Source organism: Typha angustifolia, chromosome 1 (assembly GCF_048772165.1).
Source record: "Typha angustifolia cultivar Huaian chromosome 1, ASM4877216v1, whole genome shotgun sequence".
Classification (NCBI taxonomy): domain Eukaryota; kingdom Viridiplantae; phylum Streptophyta; class Magnoliopsida; order Poales; family Typhaceae; genus Typha; species Typha angustifolia.
The window spans coordinates 11,183,525-11,201,851 of NC_133239.1; the positions used below are offsets into that span (position 1 = coordinate 11,183,525).

General features: G+C 37.9%; 2 protein-coding genes and 1 pseudogene across 5 annotated transcripts; all 3 read right to left on the bottom strand.

The window, feature by feature from the left end:
• Positions 1-495: 495 nt before the first annotated feature.
• LOC140762400 (LRR receptor-like serine/threonine-protein kinase RPK2) lies at positions 496-5,566 on the bottom strand. 3 transcript variants are annotated; one of them, XM_073100197.1, is made up of 3 exons: positions 2,044-5,566; positions 960-1,305; positions 496-842 (listed from the first exon to the last, which is right to left on the bottom strand). In XM_073100197.1, exon 1 carries the CDS (start codon positions 5,316-5,318, stop codon positions 2,154-2,156), a length of 3,165 nt encoding a protein of 1,054 aa, XP_072956298.1. In that variant the 5' UTR covers positions 5,319-5,566; the 3' UTR covers positions 496-842; positions 960-1,305; positions 2,044-2,153. The 3 variants fall into 3 exon arrangements, with proteins under 3 accessions (XP_072956298.1, XP_072956289.1, XP_072956280.1); XM_073100188.1 differs by having other exon boundaries at positions 496-697; positions 817-1,305; XM_073100179.1 differs by having other exon boundaries at positions 497-1,305.
• A 4,793-nt stretch (positions 5,567-10,359) lies between these two features.
• Positions 10,360-11,724, bottom strand: LOC140762663 (chalcone synthase 3-like; annotated as a pseudogene).
• Positions 11,725-14,358: 2,634 nt separating this feature from the next.
• LOC140759962 (chalcone synthase-like) lies at positions 14,359-15,957 on the bottom strand. 2 transcript variants are annotated; one of them, XM_073096805.1, is made up of 3 exons: positions 15,768-15,957; positions 15,070-15,671; positions 14,359-14,911 (listed from the first exon to the last, which is right to left on the bottom strand). In XM_073096805.1, exons 1-3 carry the CDS (start codon positions 15,919-15,921, stop codon positions 14,543-14,545), a joined length of 1,125 nt encoding a protein of 374 aa, XP_072952906.1. In that variant the 5' UTR covers positions 15,922-15,957; the 3' UTR covers positions 14,359-14,542. The 2 variants fall into 2 exon arrangements, with proteins under 2 accessions (XP_072952906.1, XP_072952836.1); XM_073096735.1 differs by having other exon boundaries at positions 14,359-14,938.
• Positions 15,958-18,327: the final 2,370 nt, after the last annotated feature.

Below are 18,327 nucleotides of genomic sequence, written 5' to 3' on the forward strand. Positions count from 1 at the left end.
ATGCACCTAGATGGAAAGGTGAAAATAAAGATAGTTAAAAAGAAAGGGTCTAAAGTGTAAATTAAATAAGCACATATAATTTAAGTGTGGAAAGATAAAATTCCCTATATATTTCAATGAACCGATGAAATTTGTGATTACATTCGTTTCATTTTAATAGGAAAATTCGACATAATTTTTATTTGCATGCATGTAGTCATATACACAATATAGATATTGCCAATTAATAGTAGTTGTCATCATCAAGAAAGTAAAATATATAGATGATTATTATATTAGATATTACCAAACTATATTGCTTTTCTATTTAATAATATGTAAAGGAAACACATTTGATGCTCTGGATCGTAGTATATTAGATGTAGCTAGAGCATACACGCATTGGAAGAATGTGATCTCCTCTTACTAATCTTTAGTTTTGACAGCTGAAAAAATTGACTAAAGTCTGGTGAATCAGAGGAGATCCAAGAAGCTAAACAGAAGCAGGTGAAAAGAGCAATTTAAACATGCAATAGATTGGTTAATGATGCAGACTTTGACTGTGTAGAATATGGTACAGAAATGTTCGATTGGAATGGGAAAAGCAACAAATCTCTCAATTCGTGTTTCTGTGCAGAGTAAAGGAAATCATACAGTTTCCTTATGTGCACAGTGCTTCAGAGTATCCTTTACACCGGCGACAAATATCGCAATTGGCCTACATATTACAAAGAAAGGAATTTATACATTGGCAGAATCTATATATATAAATGATACATCACAAGGTTTAATATTTCTTATTCTGTATAGGTTTTACGCCTGACTGCGAGACCTGACCTTCAAGGAAGATTAGCTTGAATTTCCTGTTGAATAACCAGCCATGTGCTTCAGGCATAAGAGAGGCAGGATGTGTCATCAAGTTCTTCTTGGCTAGATGCTGAACTCAGAGACGAAAAGGACATAGCATGAATAAGACAAACCTTAGACACAGGCAGGAAAACCAAGCATGGAGGATGAAATTGCAAATCTCCTTGCAGTAGCACCTAACGAGGAGGACGACTCACTCATCAGCATCTCTAGAATATGAAGTCCAAACTGGAGTCTTATAAGTATTGGAAGTGCATTACGTGAGTGCTATTCTAGTCATCTATGATGTAGACTTCCGATACTTGCGAGGTATATCAACTGAGAAAAATGTAGTAGAGGCAACACTTGAAGTGCAGCATTTTGTTGGCCCTGCACAGCAGCAACTAGCTGCATATTTCACAACATTCAGGAGTCTGCCACCTTAGTACATTTGCCAAGTTCCACATTCCCCATTTCCATCTGTAAAATGTCCAGTTTTCATTTTAGCATTTAATTGTAAATCTACAAGGACACCTATAAATTAATTTCAATGAGGGACTGATATCAAATACTTAGTAAGGGAATTAAGTATATCGACACCATATGATTTGACAGTAGAGACAAATGTATATATAGCTCAGAATGTTACTTTCTCAACAAAAAAAAGGCAAGTAAATTATTCCATTGTACAAGTCTGCATTGCCAGACAGAATAAAGGAAATAATGGTATGTCGTTTTGTTTTTTTGATATGCTTATATGTCTTGACACGTTTATTAACTTCTAAGTAAAAAAGGACAACAATTCCAAGATAGCAAAGTCAAAGTCCAATTTAAAATAGAAGAAACAATTGAAATGGGTTGGTCTTAAGAAAACTCAAGAGAACCTCTTCATAACTATCAAGATAGCAAAGTAAAAGTTTATAACATCAGATCAGGGACCCGGAATTGGTCTCATATGAGGCTAGTTTTATCATGCAATCGCATAACTATCAAGAGAACCTCTTCTGAGATGAGAAAATCCTTGAAGAGTTACGTACTTACACTACACAGTAGCAGCAGGATTAAATAACTATATACTATATTTCAGAGTTCATTACTATACTACAGAATGATTACTTATCAATCTTTGGAACAATGGAATCTTTCAAAATGTGAAGTATCAAGTTGACAATGAACATTGCAAGAATAAACTGCAGTTAAAGGAATTAAAATTCTAACCTGTACATATCAGATCTCTGACACTTAAAGCTTGATGGCCAAGATAATTTCAGGGAGCTCCACTTAGCTAAAGACACCACAGTGGTCGAAGAAGTTAGCTTGGAAAATTTCTAGTGATTCTTCAATTGCTTCAATTTTGCTACAACATGCTTCATCGATGGACGGACAGCAACAGATTCCACTGTGCATGAAAATGCAAGTCTTAACATTTCAACCAATTTGTCCTTTGGTCCAGACTCCCACAATCCTGAATAGAAAAGTTCACCAGCACGCTCTTCCTGGATCAACATTCCCGCCCAAGCAACAATGGTAAAACCATTACCATAGTTTGAGAATGATGGATCCAAGGACCTCTTCCCTGACATCAACTCCAATAGCACAACTCCAAAACTATAAACATCAGCCTTATCAGAAACCCTGCAGGTAGTTGCATATTCAGGTGCAACATATCCGAAGGTCCCAGCAACATCAGTCGTAGCATGTGTCTGTGAAACTTCTAAAAGTCTTGCTAAACCAAAGTCCGATAGATACGCATTAAGCTTTTCATCAAGCAAGATATTACTTGGTTTGATGTCCCTATGAACGATTCGAGGGACACAAGAATAGTGGAGATAAGACAATGCCTGTGCAACATCCAAAGCTATCTTATGAACCTCTAACCAGCAGACCTTTCTGCTTGACATATTTCTGATGAAGGTTTCAAGATTCCCACCAGAGAGGTAGTTGTAAATTAGGAATGTGTCAATGTCTCCCATGTGGTATCCGATAAGTGTGACGAGGTTCTTGTGCCTGATCCTTCCAAGTGTTCTGATCTCAGCATCAAACTGCTGGAGACCTTGGAATTTACCTATAGATAGCCTCTTAACAGCTACTAAATATCCGGGAAGAAGCTCTGCCTTGTAGGTGGCTCCAAACCCCCCTGTTCCAATCAAGTTCTGGATGCTGAAATTACCTGTAGCTCTGACAACATTATCATAAGTCAATTCAGTAGGAGTATCTGAAAAGGTCACAACTAGCTTCCTCCTTAAGCTTGTGATCTTAGCAAGTTTTCTTCTTCCACAGCATACGAAAAGAAACAGTACCATGAGAACACAGACTATGACACATACTGAAGCCACTGTAGCAACTAAGAAAGACTTCAATCTAGTCTTTTGACTGTCCAATTTTGGAACCTCATTCTGATAAAGGTCTCCAAAAGGTGATGATGCATTTGGATCCGGACAAGGCTGCAAAAATGAATTGCCCATGAAGAATTCACAGTTAATTGGATATTTAAGATGAGGAATACCCCCTGAGAGGTTGTTGAAGGAAAGATCTAGCATGGTAAGATGGCTGAGTGCAGAGAAAACCGTAGGGATGCTCCCTGAAAGCCGATTGTGATCAAGTAACAGCACTTCAAGGTTTTGAGCATTTGCCAATGTTGATGGGATATTGCCCGTAAGCCAATTCCTTGACAATTCTAAAACTCTAAGAGAAGTCAAATCACCCAGTTGAACTGGAATCTCCCCTGATAAGTTGTTCTTGCCAAGCAGAACCTCCTTCATAACCTTCAGTTCACCAATTTGATCTGGTATAGGGCCATTCAAGTAGTTTCCCCTTAAGTCAAGATGCTTGAGAAAATGCAAACTTCCAATAACCGAACTAATCAATCCACTGAACTGATTATTAGCTGCTTCAAAGCTCTCAATAAGAGAACAACTAGTAAGCATCTCGATACTTCCTGATATATAATTATCACTCAAATTAACAGCAAATCCTCTTCCACTCCGACAAAATCCAAAGAAGCCACTAAAAAGTGATCCATTAAATCCATTGTCATTCAGCAACAGACCATAGGAGAAATTGCTTTCAACAGTTAATGAGAAGGATGGCAAAGATCCAGTGAAGTCATTCCAACTAAAATCATGAAGAACAGCAAACCTATCATCTAAAACAGGTCCAAAGGGGTTACCTCTTTGAACACTCTGGATGAAATTTTCATAGTAAGATATCAAAAGATTTTCCTTCTCCAAAAGCCCATGACTTCTCCTATCAGATATTGGAAGATTGGAACATCCAGTGTCTGACATTTCGAGTAGTGAACCAGATAAGGAGTTCCTGCTGACATTGAAGTAGATCATGCATCCAACTCCTAGAGAGACCGGCAGCAAACCTTGCAGATAGTTTGAGCTCAAATCCAGAAAGACAAGACTTTTACACATTCCGAGCCATTGAGGCACCGCATTGGAAATGTAGTTCTCCGCAAGATTAAGAATCCTCAGACTGCAAGAACCATTCCTAAAGCTCGGCAATTGGCCATCAAGATTCGCCCTCGGAGCCCAAAGAATCTCAAGGCTTGGAATCGAGATAATCTCTGATGGGATCGCTCCAACAAAAGCATTAAATTCCTCATCATTGTACAGAACCATCGACGAGTTATATGCAGAACCGAAATAAATCAAATTAGTTAGAACAAGAACAGAGAGCTTGCTGCAATTCCTGAGTTCCCACGGTATCCTCCCAGTGAGGCTATTCCTCGAAACGTCAAGAATCCGGAGGCCAGGTATACTGCCGAGATCTGCCGGTATCCGACCTTCCAATATGTTGCGATCTAGCAACAAAGTGGATAAATTGGAGCATTTCCCAATCTGAGGTGGAATCCAACCAACCAAAAGATTGCTAGAAAGCTTCAAATGAGCAAGAAATCGACAAGGGGCAGAAGAACTAATATTGATTACTCCAGAGAGCTGGTTGAAGGACAAGTCCACGGATTCCACAGGCGAGAATCCGATCAGATTCGCCGGTATCGGACCAGAGAGAGAGTTATAAGCGAGATCAAGAACTCGGAGAGAAGGAAGAGAGCTTATCTCGTCCGGAATCTTGCCGGAGAAGTTATTACCTCGGAGTTCGAGCACTTCCAGATGGGATAAGCTTCCGAGAGCAGCGGCCGGGATCTCGGCGGAGAAGGCGTTGCAAGATAGGGAGAGGTAACGGAGCTCCGTCAAGTTGCCGAGGTCGGAAGGGAGGGTTCCGGCGAGGCCGCCGGCGGTGAGGTTGAGTGACGACACCCGCCGGCCGGAGCCAGCGCAGGCGACACCGCGCCACTCGCAGTGGTCGGCGGTGGCGGGATCCCAGTTTGAGAGGAGAGCATATGGATCAAGGGAGATGGAGCGCTTGATGGAGAGGAGGGCGATCTCGTCCATCGATGCAGGATCTGACGGCGACGACGACGACGACGCCGAGGGGAAGAAGAAGGAGAGCGAGAGGGTGACGAGGAAGTGGAGGAGACGCGCCATTACCGGCGAAGTGGTCGCGAGCTACGAAAATTGCGGCAGAGGCAGTGAGGTCAGGGTTGGATGCTAGAAAAGGCCATCGCCAGCGAGGTCTCGCTATGGTGAATGCAGGATAGCGTCGTACGATATTAGGGTTCCGGCAAGGGCTTCGCCCTGAGAGGAGATAGAGAGAGAGGTGGCGGAGTTGTGAGAAGACGAGACTGCTCTGCGAGAGATAGAGAGAGAGTGATTCACGACGAAGAAGAAGAGAGACGGAACAGCGTTATTTTAGTGGATTTTAAAAAAGAAAATTAACAGGAAAACATATTAAAAGAAATAAAATATTAGAGGTAATAGGTCGTAGCCTCGTAGGTGATTAATTGTTTGGATTTTCTTTTTCCTTTTTTTTTTATTCGGGTGTAAGATTGGATTCCTTCTGGTGCTTAAAATATTATAATTTTTATAAATCACCCCCTATATTTTATTATTTTATTATTTATATTTGTCTTTCAAAATTTTATAATTCAAATCCTCTTTTCTTATATATTTTTTCACCGTCTTTTTCACCTATCTTCTCCTTGTTACCGTTTTCTTTTTCTTTTACCTCTTTAAAAGAAAAAAAACAAATAAGAAATATATGAGTAATTTAGCTATTTATCTAGTACCGTCTAAATTAACTCAGGATATTAAATAAGAATTATAATAAAAAAAAGGAGATCGAGTTATAAAATAATATAAATTATAAAATAGATAAAATATAAAGTGTAATTTATTAAAATCCTAAAAATTAAATACAAATAATTATATAATTAAAATAATAAAATGCACATAATTAATCCATTGGAACACTCCTACGCACAAAATTTTAATCATGGTTCTTCCACACATTTAGTATATATACGTGTTTTAGATATTTTAAGATCTAAGTCGTAAAACTATCCACAAGTATTATAAGCTAAATGACGATGATTAATTATTGAGTATCTAACTCTATTATTGTTTAGTTGCTCACTAAAAGCATAGTTTTTGCCCTAGTTTTTTAAAACAAATATTAAACTAAAATATAATAGTTATTAAGGACATTCTCTATGAATTAATGGTAATGAAAATAACTTAGAAGTTTATCAAGTAAGTAGAAATATGATAAGTTTTGCACCTTCAATTTATAATATGGGTAGCCAAGTCACAAAATATTATTTATTTATTACACAAAAAAAGACTCTTTAATTTTCAATGTTAGTAAATGTTTATATCTCTTATGCGTTCCATTATGTTTATTATGTTTATATCTCTTACACACATAATCGATCCATTCGAACACTCTAATTAAAAATTAATAATATAAAAAAATCTTATGCATTTCATTATAAAAATATATGCGTCTAGTATAAAAAATTGAATTCATTATAATCTTCCTATTACTACAATCTAAGATTTCCTTTTCTTTCCTTTTTATTTTTTATTTTTATGCAATAGCTCTAATGTGATAAAGATATAGTTGAGCCATTAGGGTATATATGTGAATAGAATAACTAAGAAGCAAGCAAGATGCATGTTAGGCTTGTGGAGACATCAAGAAGGGGTATGAAATGACCATTAGAAGGGAAGTTAGATAGATGTTAGGCCTCCTAAGACTTCAAAAAGAGTTACAAAGATAACTACTAAAGATTTTTGTATTTGAACTTGTTATATAATTGCTTACCTTAATACCATGCTACAATAATCTTATTCTCTAAATACTTGTGCTAGTAAAAAGAATAGTGGATTTGTGGTTGGAGCATCTATTATTGCATTAGTTAGCATGTCAATAATTGTTGTCTCTCAATAAAGATTGCTTGACCAACACATCAACAGATGAAAGAGACAAAGATGAGGAAAAAAAAAAAAAGAGGGCCATTTTGGAGGAGAGCATTTGGTGGTTAATGTTATACCCAAGGTGATCACTTGATGGTTAATGTGGGTTTCAAAATTGTAACCCTATGTTTTTAATAAAAAAAACCCTAGTATTTACAAGTGAAAAGAAGATCACAAAAGGTCTACCATTGCTTTTAATTTATCCTATTGTTAGTTTGTTTCTCAATAGGTTAAGCTTTTAAGTAACATTTTGATTCTTTCTATAAATTTTAGTTTGTCATCTTAAATATATGATATGCATTATTCATTCATTATCTAATAGTTTAATCTTTTAATTAACTAATTATCTACACATCTTAAATATAATTAGGGGTATATATATATATATATAAATTTATGTTTAATTATTAAAATGTGAAAAAGTATGTTAACTATAACAGAAATCTTACATAAAAATTATAAATAATTTTATCTTTTATTTATTTGTGATAAGATTTTATATATAACTTATTATTTGGCGTATCTTATATAAGTATTTAGTTGTAAGATATATTTAAAAAAATCTAAGTCATTAGTAAATATTTTAACAAGAAAACAAATGCCACCATAAGGTTGCACATCTGAGCTTGCTTTTTTGAAATAATATACCTACTTTAATTAGCAAGGTTAGCAGTATATAGTCCTCTTAATAAAACAAAGGAATTAGCCAGTTTATTTATTTGTTTTTTATGGGGAACACAAGATGTTATTATATTTTATCAGTAATGGTATCATATTATGGTTGGGCCAATGGTTTTGTTGTTTGAAAAAAAACTTCCCATGAGCAGAATAACAACACACACACTCATCCATATAGAAAGTGGCTCAGAGTAGAGTGCAAAGGACTTCTTGAGTAATGGATTAAAAAGGCTCTTCACTTTTCTTGAAACCATGCCATGATGGGGTCCTCCATGCTACTAAACCTATTCCCCAGCAACATTCTCTCTCTCTCTCTTTCTCTCTCTCTCTCTCTCTCATGTCAAAGCAGATGGGCCTTTTCTCTAAAAGGTTGAGAAAGTTTTCCAAAGTCCATAAAGTTATTAATTAAACATCATGTTGTCTGTAGATGTTTAAATAATGATAAATAGTAGATCATTTGAGTAAAAAAGTTAGTGATACCATCAAAAGATATATTTGCTAATTAATATGATACTGCTTGTTATGATTCTTTTTCTTTCTAATTAACTACTGTGTTCTAACATATATATATACTCTATTGTGGTTTAGCTTGACCTGCCACTGATTTTTTTTAAATATCATAATTACTATTAAATCATCTGAACTCTTACAGAAAACATAAAAAAGACTATTTTGTCTTTGCATAAATTATTTAAAATGTTTAGAAACTATATAATATTTTATGCAATATTATAGTATAATAAAAAATATTATAATATATTATACTTAAAATTTTAAGAAGAAAAGGTATTTTAGTTGTTTTTCATGTTTATTAATTTTAATAATAATTGTTATAAATATTCCATTAAAAACTAATCATGGGGAGTTAAATACTTAAGTTTCTCACAAATAGAGATAAATTAAAATCATGACAAACTATAAAACTATAATATATCTATATAACTACTTGCTATTCCCATGATAGTCACAATGTATTAGTTATGTAAACAAAAGAGATTAAATGATGAGATGTGGAGGCCATCACTTACATTGTAGATTGAGATTTTTGGTATAGTTGTATGCTTATCATTATATTTACTGAAACCAAAGCCTCATTTCCTGGGCCAATCCACAACCCTATGGACATGAGACCTTGCATCAAGCTGAATGTCTGTCATCTTGCCTCTCTCTCTCTCTCTCTCTCTCCCTGTGTGTATATATATATATATCATTACACTAATAACAAGGAAAAGATTCCATCCCTAGGTTCAAACAAAAGTACCTCAAATCCACTAGAATATGTCACCCACTACAGTTACAATATATCATACAAGCTGGATCACTTCAACTTGATGGTCCTACATTGGATATTTAAATTCCTTTTAGAGAGAGAAGATATTTTAAATAGAGTCCTGGTCCATTTCCCTGGCGTTCTTGTTTGTTTCAAGGATTAAAAAACACTACTTGGTGGGATGCATGAATGAGCAAGAAGACATGGCTACAACTACAAGCTTCTATATTAAAATTCCTGAGATTAACTTGATTAATTTGGGTCTTATGTGATTTATTATGTGATGTCACATATGACCATTTGGGATATATATATATATGAGAATGAGAGATGCCTAACTCTCATCAACACAGGGAAGTTTCCTAGAAAGACCTTTGTCTTCCAGATTTATCAATGTAGCCAAGCCACCAAAAAAGAGAAGTATTTCAATAATATTATTTCACTCTTTCTTTTTTAAAAAGCAGATGGGGATGTTAGGGAACTTGTTTAGCTGCTAAAGGAAATGGAAATCCTACTTCACTACCTATCCTTGTTTCTCATTCAAGCCAATAAATGACTTGTGATCAACTAACTGAAGGATAGTTATATAGAATAGAGCAAATTAAAGATAAATGAGCTAAGTAAGTACCTTTATAATAGCTTAAGCTATTGTGTTCTAATACTAAAATATGCTATAATAACAAAATATACATGCAATTAGACAGTACTATATAAACACAATTGGTTGACCAGTAAGCACTGCAAAGCAATCAATTAAATGGTATAAATTAGTGCGTGTATTAAACAGTGTAGACCATTTATAGAATCCACAGTACTAATGCTCAACCTGATTAGCCTCCTATAAGTTACAATCCACGATCTCTCCCAGATTTTTAACTATAATATCCATTGAGTTTTCTAAGTCACTCTCATCCTATGCAATTTTCACTCTTTCTCTTATCCATTTTGGAGGCCTTCCTACCTTTAAATTCAACTCCATTTCCTGTAGTTAAATTGGGCCAATATTGGGCCTTCATCAAATTCGGCCCAATATTTACCTTCTCTTTAGAAATTATACTATTTCTACAAAATATATATAAGTTCGATTTCTTATACAGGATGAGGATGTCAAAGGATGATCCAAGATGGCCGCACCGGCCACCGGTCATGACATGAATTTAAGACGCGGTATGATAATGTTATAGAGTTTTTTTTTTATCGAAATATACAATTTTTTTAATTTATTATTAAATAAGATCTAATTTATTATAGTCATAACAAAAATGTTGAATTAAATAGTATTTTCTTTACATAAAAATGCTGAACTGATCAGCGTTTTATCCGATCTCCGCCGCATCCCGTCTATTATGAATAGCATACCGCCAACTTGTCCTTGTGCAGCCCTAGCTTGGTTTCCACCTGGCCCAGGATCATCGCCCTGGCCAGATGCGCCTGCCAGAAGAGCGAGTTCCAGTCCTCGACGCCGAGTTGTGAGAAGGTGTCAGCGAGGCTCGTCTCAATGTTGTTCCAGACGTGGCTGGGTAAGTCCTTCAGGAGGTGGAAGGTGAGACCCACCTATAGTACAAATGATTTGAAATTAATTATAAACCTCAAGTGTGAACATGAACTCTTAGTAGTATAATATATTGTTAATGATAATGGTTTTCTATAAAGTTTCTTTAGATTTCCTCTCGAAGGTGGCCATCAATAGCGCCCTTGGAGTCGGGGGCAATGGTCTAGCTGGCGTAGACGAGCTCATAGATCGGGTGCTTGACGACTAGATCCGGTTCAAATTCGATGATGTCGGCATTAGCGCCGTCCCCAAACAATGCCTGGCCAACGAGGGAGTCAAGGTGGTCCTCCGACGACCCACGTGATGATGGTTGACTCGGAGCAGACTGCAAGAACCCGGGCCTTGCGGTTGTTCTCGACCAAGTCCTTGGCTAGGCAGAGCACGATGTTGCTGGCGAAGCATCCTTGCTGGTACAACATGAAGCGGTTGACGTTGGAGCGCAGGCCCGAGTAGCTTGGTGATCTGGTAGTCGGCGCCGGGCATGTCGACGCCAGAGGTAGTGCAGAAGATGACGTGAGTGATGTTGGACTTGGGCTGCCCCCACTCCTTGATGGCTTTCACCGCCGCCTCGGCCCCTAGCCTTGGGATCTCTTCCACGACGATGTCTTGCCGAGCGTTGAGGGATGTTCCCATGAATTCGCACATGTTGGGGTTCGCATTTAATATCTCCTCAGTTAAATGAAGGTGACGCTTCCTGATCATCGTCTTGTCGCCTGGAAAAAGAATAAAATAGAACCATGCATGCGTGCATGCACGTACACATTCATTTCACATTCCTTGTGTGAAAAAATTGGTATATATATAACACCAAAAACTTACATATTTTCTTAAACTTCTTCTTGAGGTCGGTGAGATATTCACTGTTGGTCATGCGAAAGTAGTAGTCAGCGTAGTCGCTCTGGTACACGACATTGTCCGGTGTGGCAGTGCCGATGGCGAGCACGGTGGCGGGGCCGTTCGCTCTCTGTGCCTTCCTGATCTCCTCCACTCTCGCCATTGCCATTGCCATTGACATTGCCGTTGCTCTCTATCCCGGTCCTACTGGGAAATAGGATAGAAGAAGAAGGAGAAGTGGGAGGAAAAGGAGGGATATTCGATATTGTTGGAGTTACGAGATGGGGTATTTTTATAGCAGCGGCTGGGAAATGGGGATCAGCGGGGCCTACTAGGAGTGGTGACCGTTCGCTCCGAGACGAGGTTAGATGGGTCGTCACGTTGGACTATTTTTGTGATGGAGCCGCAAAAGTTATGGAATTTCTGACTTTGTGCGTTGGGTGCTCGCGTGGGGTGGAAAAATCTATAGAATGTAGCTGGGCAGTCCTCAGATTAAACGTTATGGATTCCAAATTAATGGCAGCTTTGACTAGTTTGCTCAACGCATTAATTAGACCGTTATTTGTCCTTACATGAAAAATAATATATCTAACTTTACTAATCTACTTGATTTTCTCCGAAAGAGCGGTAATGTAAAATCTCATATGACAATTCTCACAACAATTATATTATCACTTACTACTTTTATAATCAATGTGTTTTATAGCCCTTAATTTATATTCGACAAATTTATATAAAATAAAAACAAATGCCACCATAAGGTTGCACATCTGAGCTTGCCTTTTTGAAATAATATACCTAGTTTAATTAGCAAGGTTAGCAGTATATAGTCCTCTTAATAAAGCAAAAGAATTAGCCAGTTTATTTATTTGTTTTTAATGGGGAACACAAGATGTTATTATATTTTATCAGTAATGGTATCATATTATGGTTGGGCCAATGGTTTTGTTGTTTGAGAAAAACTTCGCATGAGCAGAATAACAACACACACTCATCCACATAGAAAGTGGCTCAGAGTAGAGTGCAAAGGACTTCTTGAGTAATGGATTAAAAAGGCTCTTCACTTTTCTTGAAACCATGCCATGATGGGGTCCTCCATGCTAAACCTATTCCCAGCAACATTCTCTCTCTCTCTCTCTCTCTCTCTCTCTCTCGCATGTCAGAGCAGAAGGGCCTTTTCTCTAAAAGGTTGAGAAAGTTTTCCAAAGTCCATAAAGTTATTAATTAAACATCACGTTGTCTCTTAAAGGTGATGTTCATCCGACCCGAATTTAAGTTAGACCTCTGAACTTTATTGCCACCTCTATAGTTAGGTGCTCACGCGGTGGGTGGAAAAATCGAGAAAAAAGAATCCAGAGAAGCTAATATCAAATTCATAAGAGTTGATGCAACTTAGTGAAACAATCTACCAAGTACACTCGCATGGATCAACTCATCCCCTGCAGCAGCACAGGGAGAATCCTAATCTCCTGCCTAATCTTCCCCCACAATCTTCCCCTCTTTCTCGAGCACGCAACCCACTGACTACCCGGCGCAAGAAGATGGCATACTACCGGCCCCTTTACCTCCTCCTCCTCCACCCCAAGAATTCGCTCAAAAACCCTGAGCAGGACGCCTACCCTCTTGGTGTGGATGGAATTTGGCCGTGATGACGACGTACGGCGCGGTCGTTGGAGCCGGGGATGGGGTCGTCGGCGTGTATCTTAGCTGTGAGCTAGGGGATGATGGGGAAGATAGAGTTGAGGACTCGGAAGAGGGTCTTTGATGTTAGGTGATTATTCTCTTGATAATTAAAAGCAAGATAAAGTAGATAAAAAATTTTAAAATTTTCTTACTACGCTTGATTCACTTGTACAAGATATATATATATATATATATATATATATATATATTAGTTTAAATAACTCATGACTCTCAGTTATCCAAAAAATTACTATAATTTAAAGGCATAAGAAAAACTAAGAATCATTTCAAAATCAAAATATTATTTTTAAATTCTACACTAATCAATTAATCTAATTTACTAGTCAAATGAGCTAAATAAATATTCTAACATTTGAGGAGGATTTTAAGGAGCATGAATTGAGATGGAGGAGCTGCACTATATCTTAATATTTAAGCTCCAGTTCAATCCGGCTCGGCTAAACTTGAGCTGAGTTGAGCTTGAATTCAAAACTAGGCTTGAAATTAATTTAGCTTATTTTTGACTCTCGCTTGCACTCCCAGATAAGCTAAGCTAAAAGTTGTACTAGGTCGATTATCAATGGGAAGCTCTCTAGATTTTTGAACTTTAGTGATTATTTTAAGAGAAAATTATATTTTATCCCTAAATAAGCCGAAATTCATTTCACTCTGATATAATTTTATTTATATCATTTTACACTGTCATATTTATATATTTAAATTGAATAAACATCTTAATAGTCTACTAGTCTATTAAAGAAGAGAACGTTACAACTAACACTCTATATTTTGATTATATTATAAGTAAAGTTATCTCCTTTTATTATCCTAATATTAGAATCTTATTTGCTAAAAAAGAAAATATCAAACCACACCGTACCTTTTCATAGAGAATATAATTTAACCAATTCACTGGGTTAAGTGACCATAGAACAAAATGGGACATTAAATCAAAACATCGATTTCTAATAAGATAAAACCAAAGTAAGATTCTAAAAAACTAAAATTATATATATATATATATAAATATCGTAGTTCACAAAAGCAACAAATCTAAAACCATTATTTTTTAACCTCAAATTTTTATATTAAAGAGAAATAATAATAATAAATATAACAATAATTTCGGAAATATAAAATTCACGTTTTATTTCATCTTGGTGAATACCGCATTAGAATATTACGTACTGATTCACTTTACTATCCGGAGTTTATTCATTAATAATACTGCCAAATTGGTACGACGACATTGGGTTTGACTTGTAGTGCCAAATTAATCTGAACAGCAAGAATTGAGCATAAGCTAATCCTTTGCTATTAGTTACTCCCACGTCAGCATGCATGCATGCATGCTACCAACTAGTACGTACGTAAACCTCATGCAGCAATTGGGAGGCCATGCAAGACCACGGTCTCCATCGTGAGCCCTGGCCCGAATCCGAACAGCACTCCCCATTCCAACCCTTCTCCGGTGGTGGCCTTCCCTCCCTCCACCGACCTTCTCCGCATCTCATCCATCACGAACAGCACGCAGGCGCTCGACATGTTGCCGTACTCGCTGAGCACGTGTCTCGTCACCGCCATCTTCTCCTTGTGCAGCCCTAGCTTGGTCTCCACCTGGTCCAGGATCGCCCGCCCGCCTGGGTGCACCACCCAGAAGATCGAGTTCCAGTCGTTGATGCCAAGTGGCGTGAAGGCGTCGATCAGGCTCTTCTCTATGTTCTTGGATATGAGGTCGGGTACGCTCTTGAGGAGGCGGAAGGTGAGCCCGACCTGTTTGTACCAATTAGTTCGAAATCTTACTAACTTAGGAAGATAAGCACAAGCAGTTTGAAAAAAGTTGTATATATACACTAACAGTTTCAACGCAATCTATAAGAAGTAATAAATTGTAGAAAGGTGACCTCACGGAGCTGGCCGCCAATGGCGCCCTCAGAATCGGGGAGGATGGTCTGGCTAGCGTAGATGAGTTCGTAGAGGGGGCGCTCGACGGCTAGGTCGGGGTCAGCTCCGACGACGACGGCGCTGGCGCCGTCCCCAAACAACACCTGGCCGACGAGGGTGTCAAGGTTGGTCTCTGATGGACCCCGGAAAAGGGAAACAGTCATCTCAGAGCAAACAACAAGAACACGTGCCCCGCGGTTGTTCTCCGCGAGATCCTTCGCGAGGCGGAGCACAGTGCCGCCGGCGAAGCAGCCCTGCTGGTACAACATGAAGCGGTTGACGTTGGAGCGTAGGCCGAGGAGTTTGGTAAGCTTGTAGTCGGCGCCGGGCAGGTCGACGCCGGTGGTGGTGCAGAAGATGAGGTGTGTGATCTTGGACTTGGGCTGCCCCCACTCCTCGATGGCCTTCGTGGCAGCTTCTTTGCCTAGCTTCGGGACTTCTTCCGAGAGGATGTCTTGCCGTGCGTCAAGGGATGGAGCCATGAATGCACAAATGTTGGGGTTCTCCTTTAATATCTCCTCACTCAACTGGAAGTGACGTTTCTTGATCATCGACATGTCGCCTGAAAAATTAATTAATTAATCATGCATGCATGCACGCAATTAATAATGTCAACTGTGAAATGAGAAAATCCCTAAAAAAAAAAAATCCAACTTACATATTCTCTTAAACTTCTTCTTGAGCTCGGTGAGATGCTCACTCTTGGTCATGCGAAAGTAGTAGTCTGGGTAGTCGCTTTGGTACACGCAGTTCACAGGCGTGGCGGTGCCGATGGCGAGCACGGTGGCTGCGTCCTTTGCTCCCTGCGCCATTTCTCTCTAACTCGATCGGTCCGAGTGGCAAGTACGATATCTTCAGAGTGCAGTGGAGGAGTTAGGGTGTGTTTGGGTTTTTATAGCCATCGGCTGGAGGGGGGTGTATAGGGGTGGTGAGCATGAAACGGTCGACTAGGAATGGGGGCCGTCACGTTGGACATTTGTGATCGATCGAGGCCATAAATTTTACTTTAGACTTTCTTTCCGGCGTGACACTGATGGCAAGGTGCACCCGTAGAAAAAACCAATGGTACGAAGGGTTAGATGGGGTATACTAAATTCCTTTGTACGTACTAAGCCGGTATATATCTGTACGTACGTAACTCAGTACTCTAATATTTGTTGGGCGTTATTACAATTTGCATGGCTGATCCCGAACTTCAATTTTGACTAGATTTATTGCTGAACAAGATAGCAGCTCAAATGTCTAGATCGTTGTTATTTGGACAGGAAAATGATATATATATATATATATAATTTGACTAGATTTGCGAACTGGAGACCTATAATTTCTTCCAAAAAAGAGTCGTGAAATCTCACGACTGTTGTCACAAAAAGTCATATTATCACGTGCTATCTTAGAAATCTGGACCTATTTTGTATAAGATCTAGAAGACAACATGCGATTAGGTAGGTCTTCCTCTTCTTTTCCTTTTCCTGTTCAATCGATGGCTTTCTATTTGGCCAGCAAATTAAGATTTTTATACACCGTAACAAACTGTTTAAACGTCGAGTAAAACTTATATCAGCGTAAATACAAACGCTCTGAATGTCCTAGTTGGTAAAGGTTGTGTTGGTGTTTAATTATTAACGGCGGGCAAAAGCTCTTTTCCAACCGCTTATACATGTTGACAGTAACTCATGTTCCGATAGTTTAAGTGCCATATATCTTTACCTCTTTGTTCACTTTTCGATTGACTTTAGACATGTCATCATAGTAATAGTAGAAAGGTTGCGACAGTCTTCTCAAAGGCGGGCTCTCCCATCTCCTTACCCTTCCTTTGCCTCTAAACTGGCTTTCCTTATGAACGGATAGCCCTAGAGGAATGAGCCCACAGGTCGGAAGGAAAGCAAACTGAAAGCTCTACTTACGAGCGTCCGTAACTTGACTTGCTCGAAAGTATTTTCACCGTCGATTAATTAAATCGGTTTAAGTTGGATGGCCAACATTTATAAATACCAGAAAAATTACATGTGTCAGCGTTTAGATACAAGCCAAGCAAAATATATGTGCCAGCATTTACGAAATGTCGGAAGATAACTTTAGCCGACAGATTTATATGCTGCAAAATATTTATATTTCGACATATATAAATGTCAGTATATGTTGTTTGTTTAGCATATAAATACACCCGAAAAATATTTTAAATTTTTTTAAAATTATAAAAATAAAGATATCAAAACTAATACTTTAAATAACTTACTAGATCAACATAGCGTCAGCGTCATTATTGAATGAACTTCCATCCCAAAATATCTAAAAGAATGGCAAAATAACTGATCAATCTCTTCCTTATAATTTCGACAATCCAATAAAGCATAACAAAGTTTTGGGAGGCCTTCCAACCTTTTGAATTCAACTCCATTTCCTGTTATTAAATTGGAACACTACTGGACCTTCATCAACTTCAACCCAATATTTAATTATTTACCTTATGTCTTATATATATATATATTTGATACTTGAAATATTGGAAGATTGTCAATGAATTTTCATTATGGAAATGAAAATTGTAATTGTCCTTTCTAGTCAATGGACATGTTTACCAAGTAAGAGGCCAATGCTGTCGTTGGATGGAATTATTAAGCAATCTTTTAGTGCTCCTCATTGAGCTCCTACATAAAAATAGAAAAAGAGATTATATTAGAATTAGAAAATAAGCTGGACGTGATAAGAATGTCATCATATACTGTATCAATAACAAATTGCACACAAAAACAACTTTATGTAAGGGAGCATTTGATTTGATTGCGACTTACAACTAAAAGTCTTTAACTACTAAATATACTCATTTCCACATTTTCAACTACAAAATTTTAACTAAAATGACGGGATATCACATAACCCCATAAACGATGGGTGTGTTTGGGTATTTATAGCTTCGGCCAGGGATGAACGGGTCCACCTGTACTTGGGAACGTATTTATAGCTTCGTTAGGTGCTCGCGTGGGCATGCAAAAAATCGGAAACGTCAACAGATGACAGTGTTAGATAGGGTATGCTAAAAGTCCTTCGTCTAAGCCGACAATCTGTTGTTCGGTAGTCTATGTCCTCTGTGTGGATCGTTGAGGTTAAAATCATATACTGTATGTATATGATTTTCAGCTAATTTCTTAGAGGTAAGGAGACAAATGATCTCCGTCTTAGACCCTTCTTAATTTAAAATAATTCTTCAACTCACA

What these genes read in the sequence shown, in the direction of transcription:
- LOC140759962 (XM_073096735.1), bottom strand. Translation starts at nt 15,921, where the DNA reads ATGGCGCAGGGAGCAAAGGACGCAGCCACCGTGCTCGCCATCGGCACC. An exon ending in GAAGAAGTTTAAGAGAATAT is followed by an intron (nt 15,672 to 15,767) that starts GTAAGTTGGATT and finishes TTAATTTTTCAG; the next exon opens with GCGACATGTCGATGATCAAG. An exon ending in TTGGCGGCCAGCTCCGTGAG is followed by an intron (nt 14,939 to 15,069) that starts GTCACCTTTCTA and finishes TGGTACAAACAG; the next exon opens with GTCGGGCTCACCTTCCGCCT.
- LOC140762400 (XM_073100197.1), bottom strand. Translation starts at nt 5,318, where the DNA reads ATGGCGCGTCTCCTCCACTTCCTCGTCACCCTCTCGCTCTCCTTCTTC.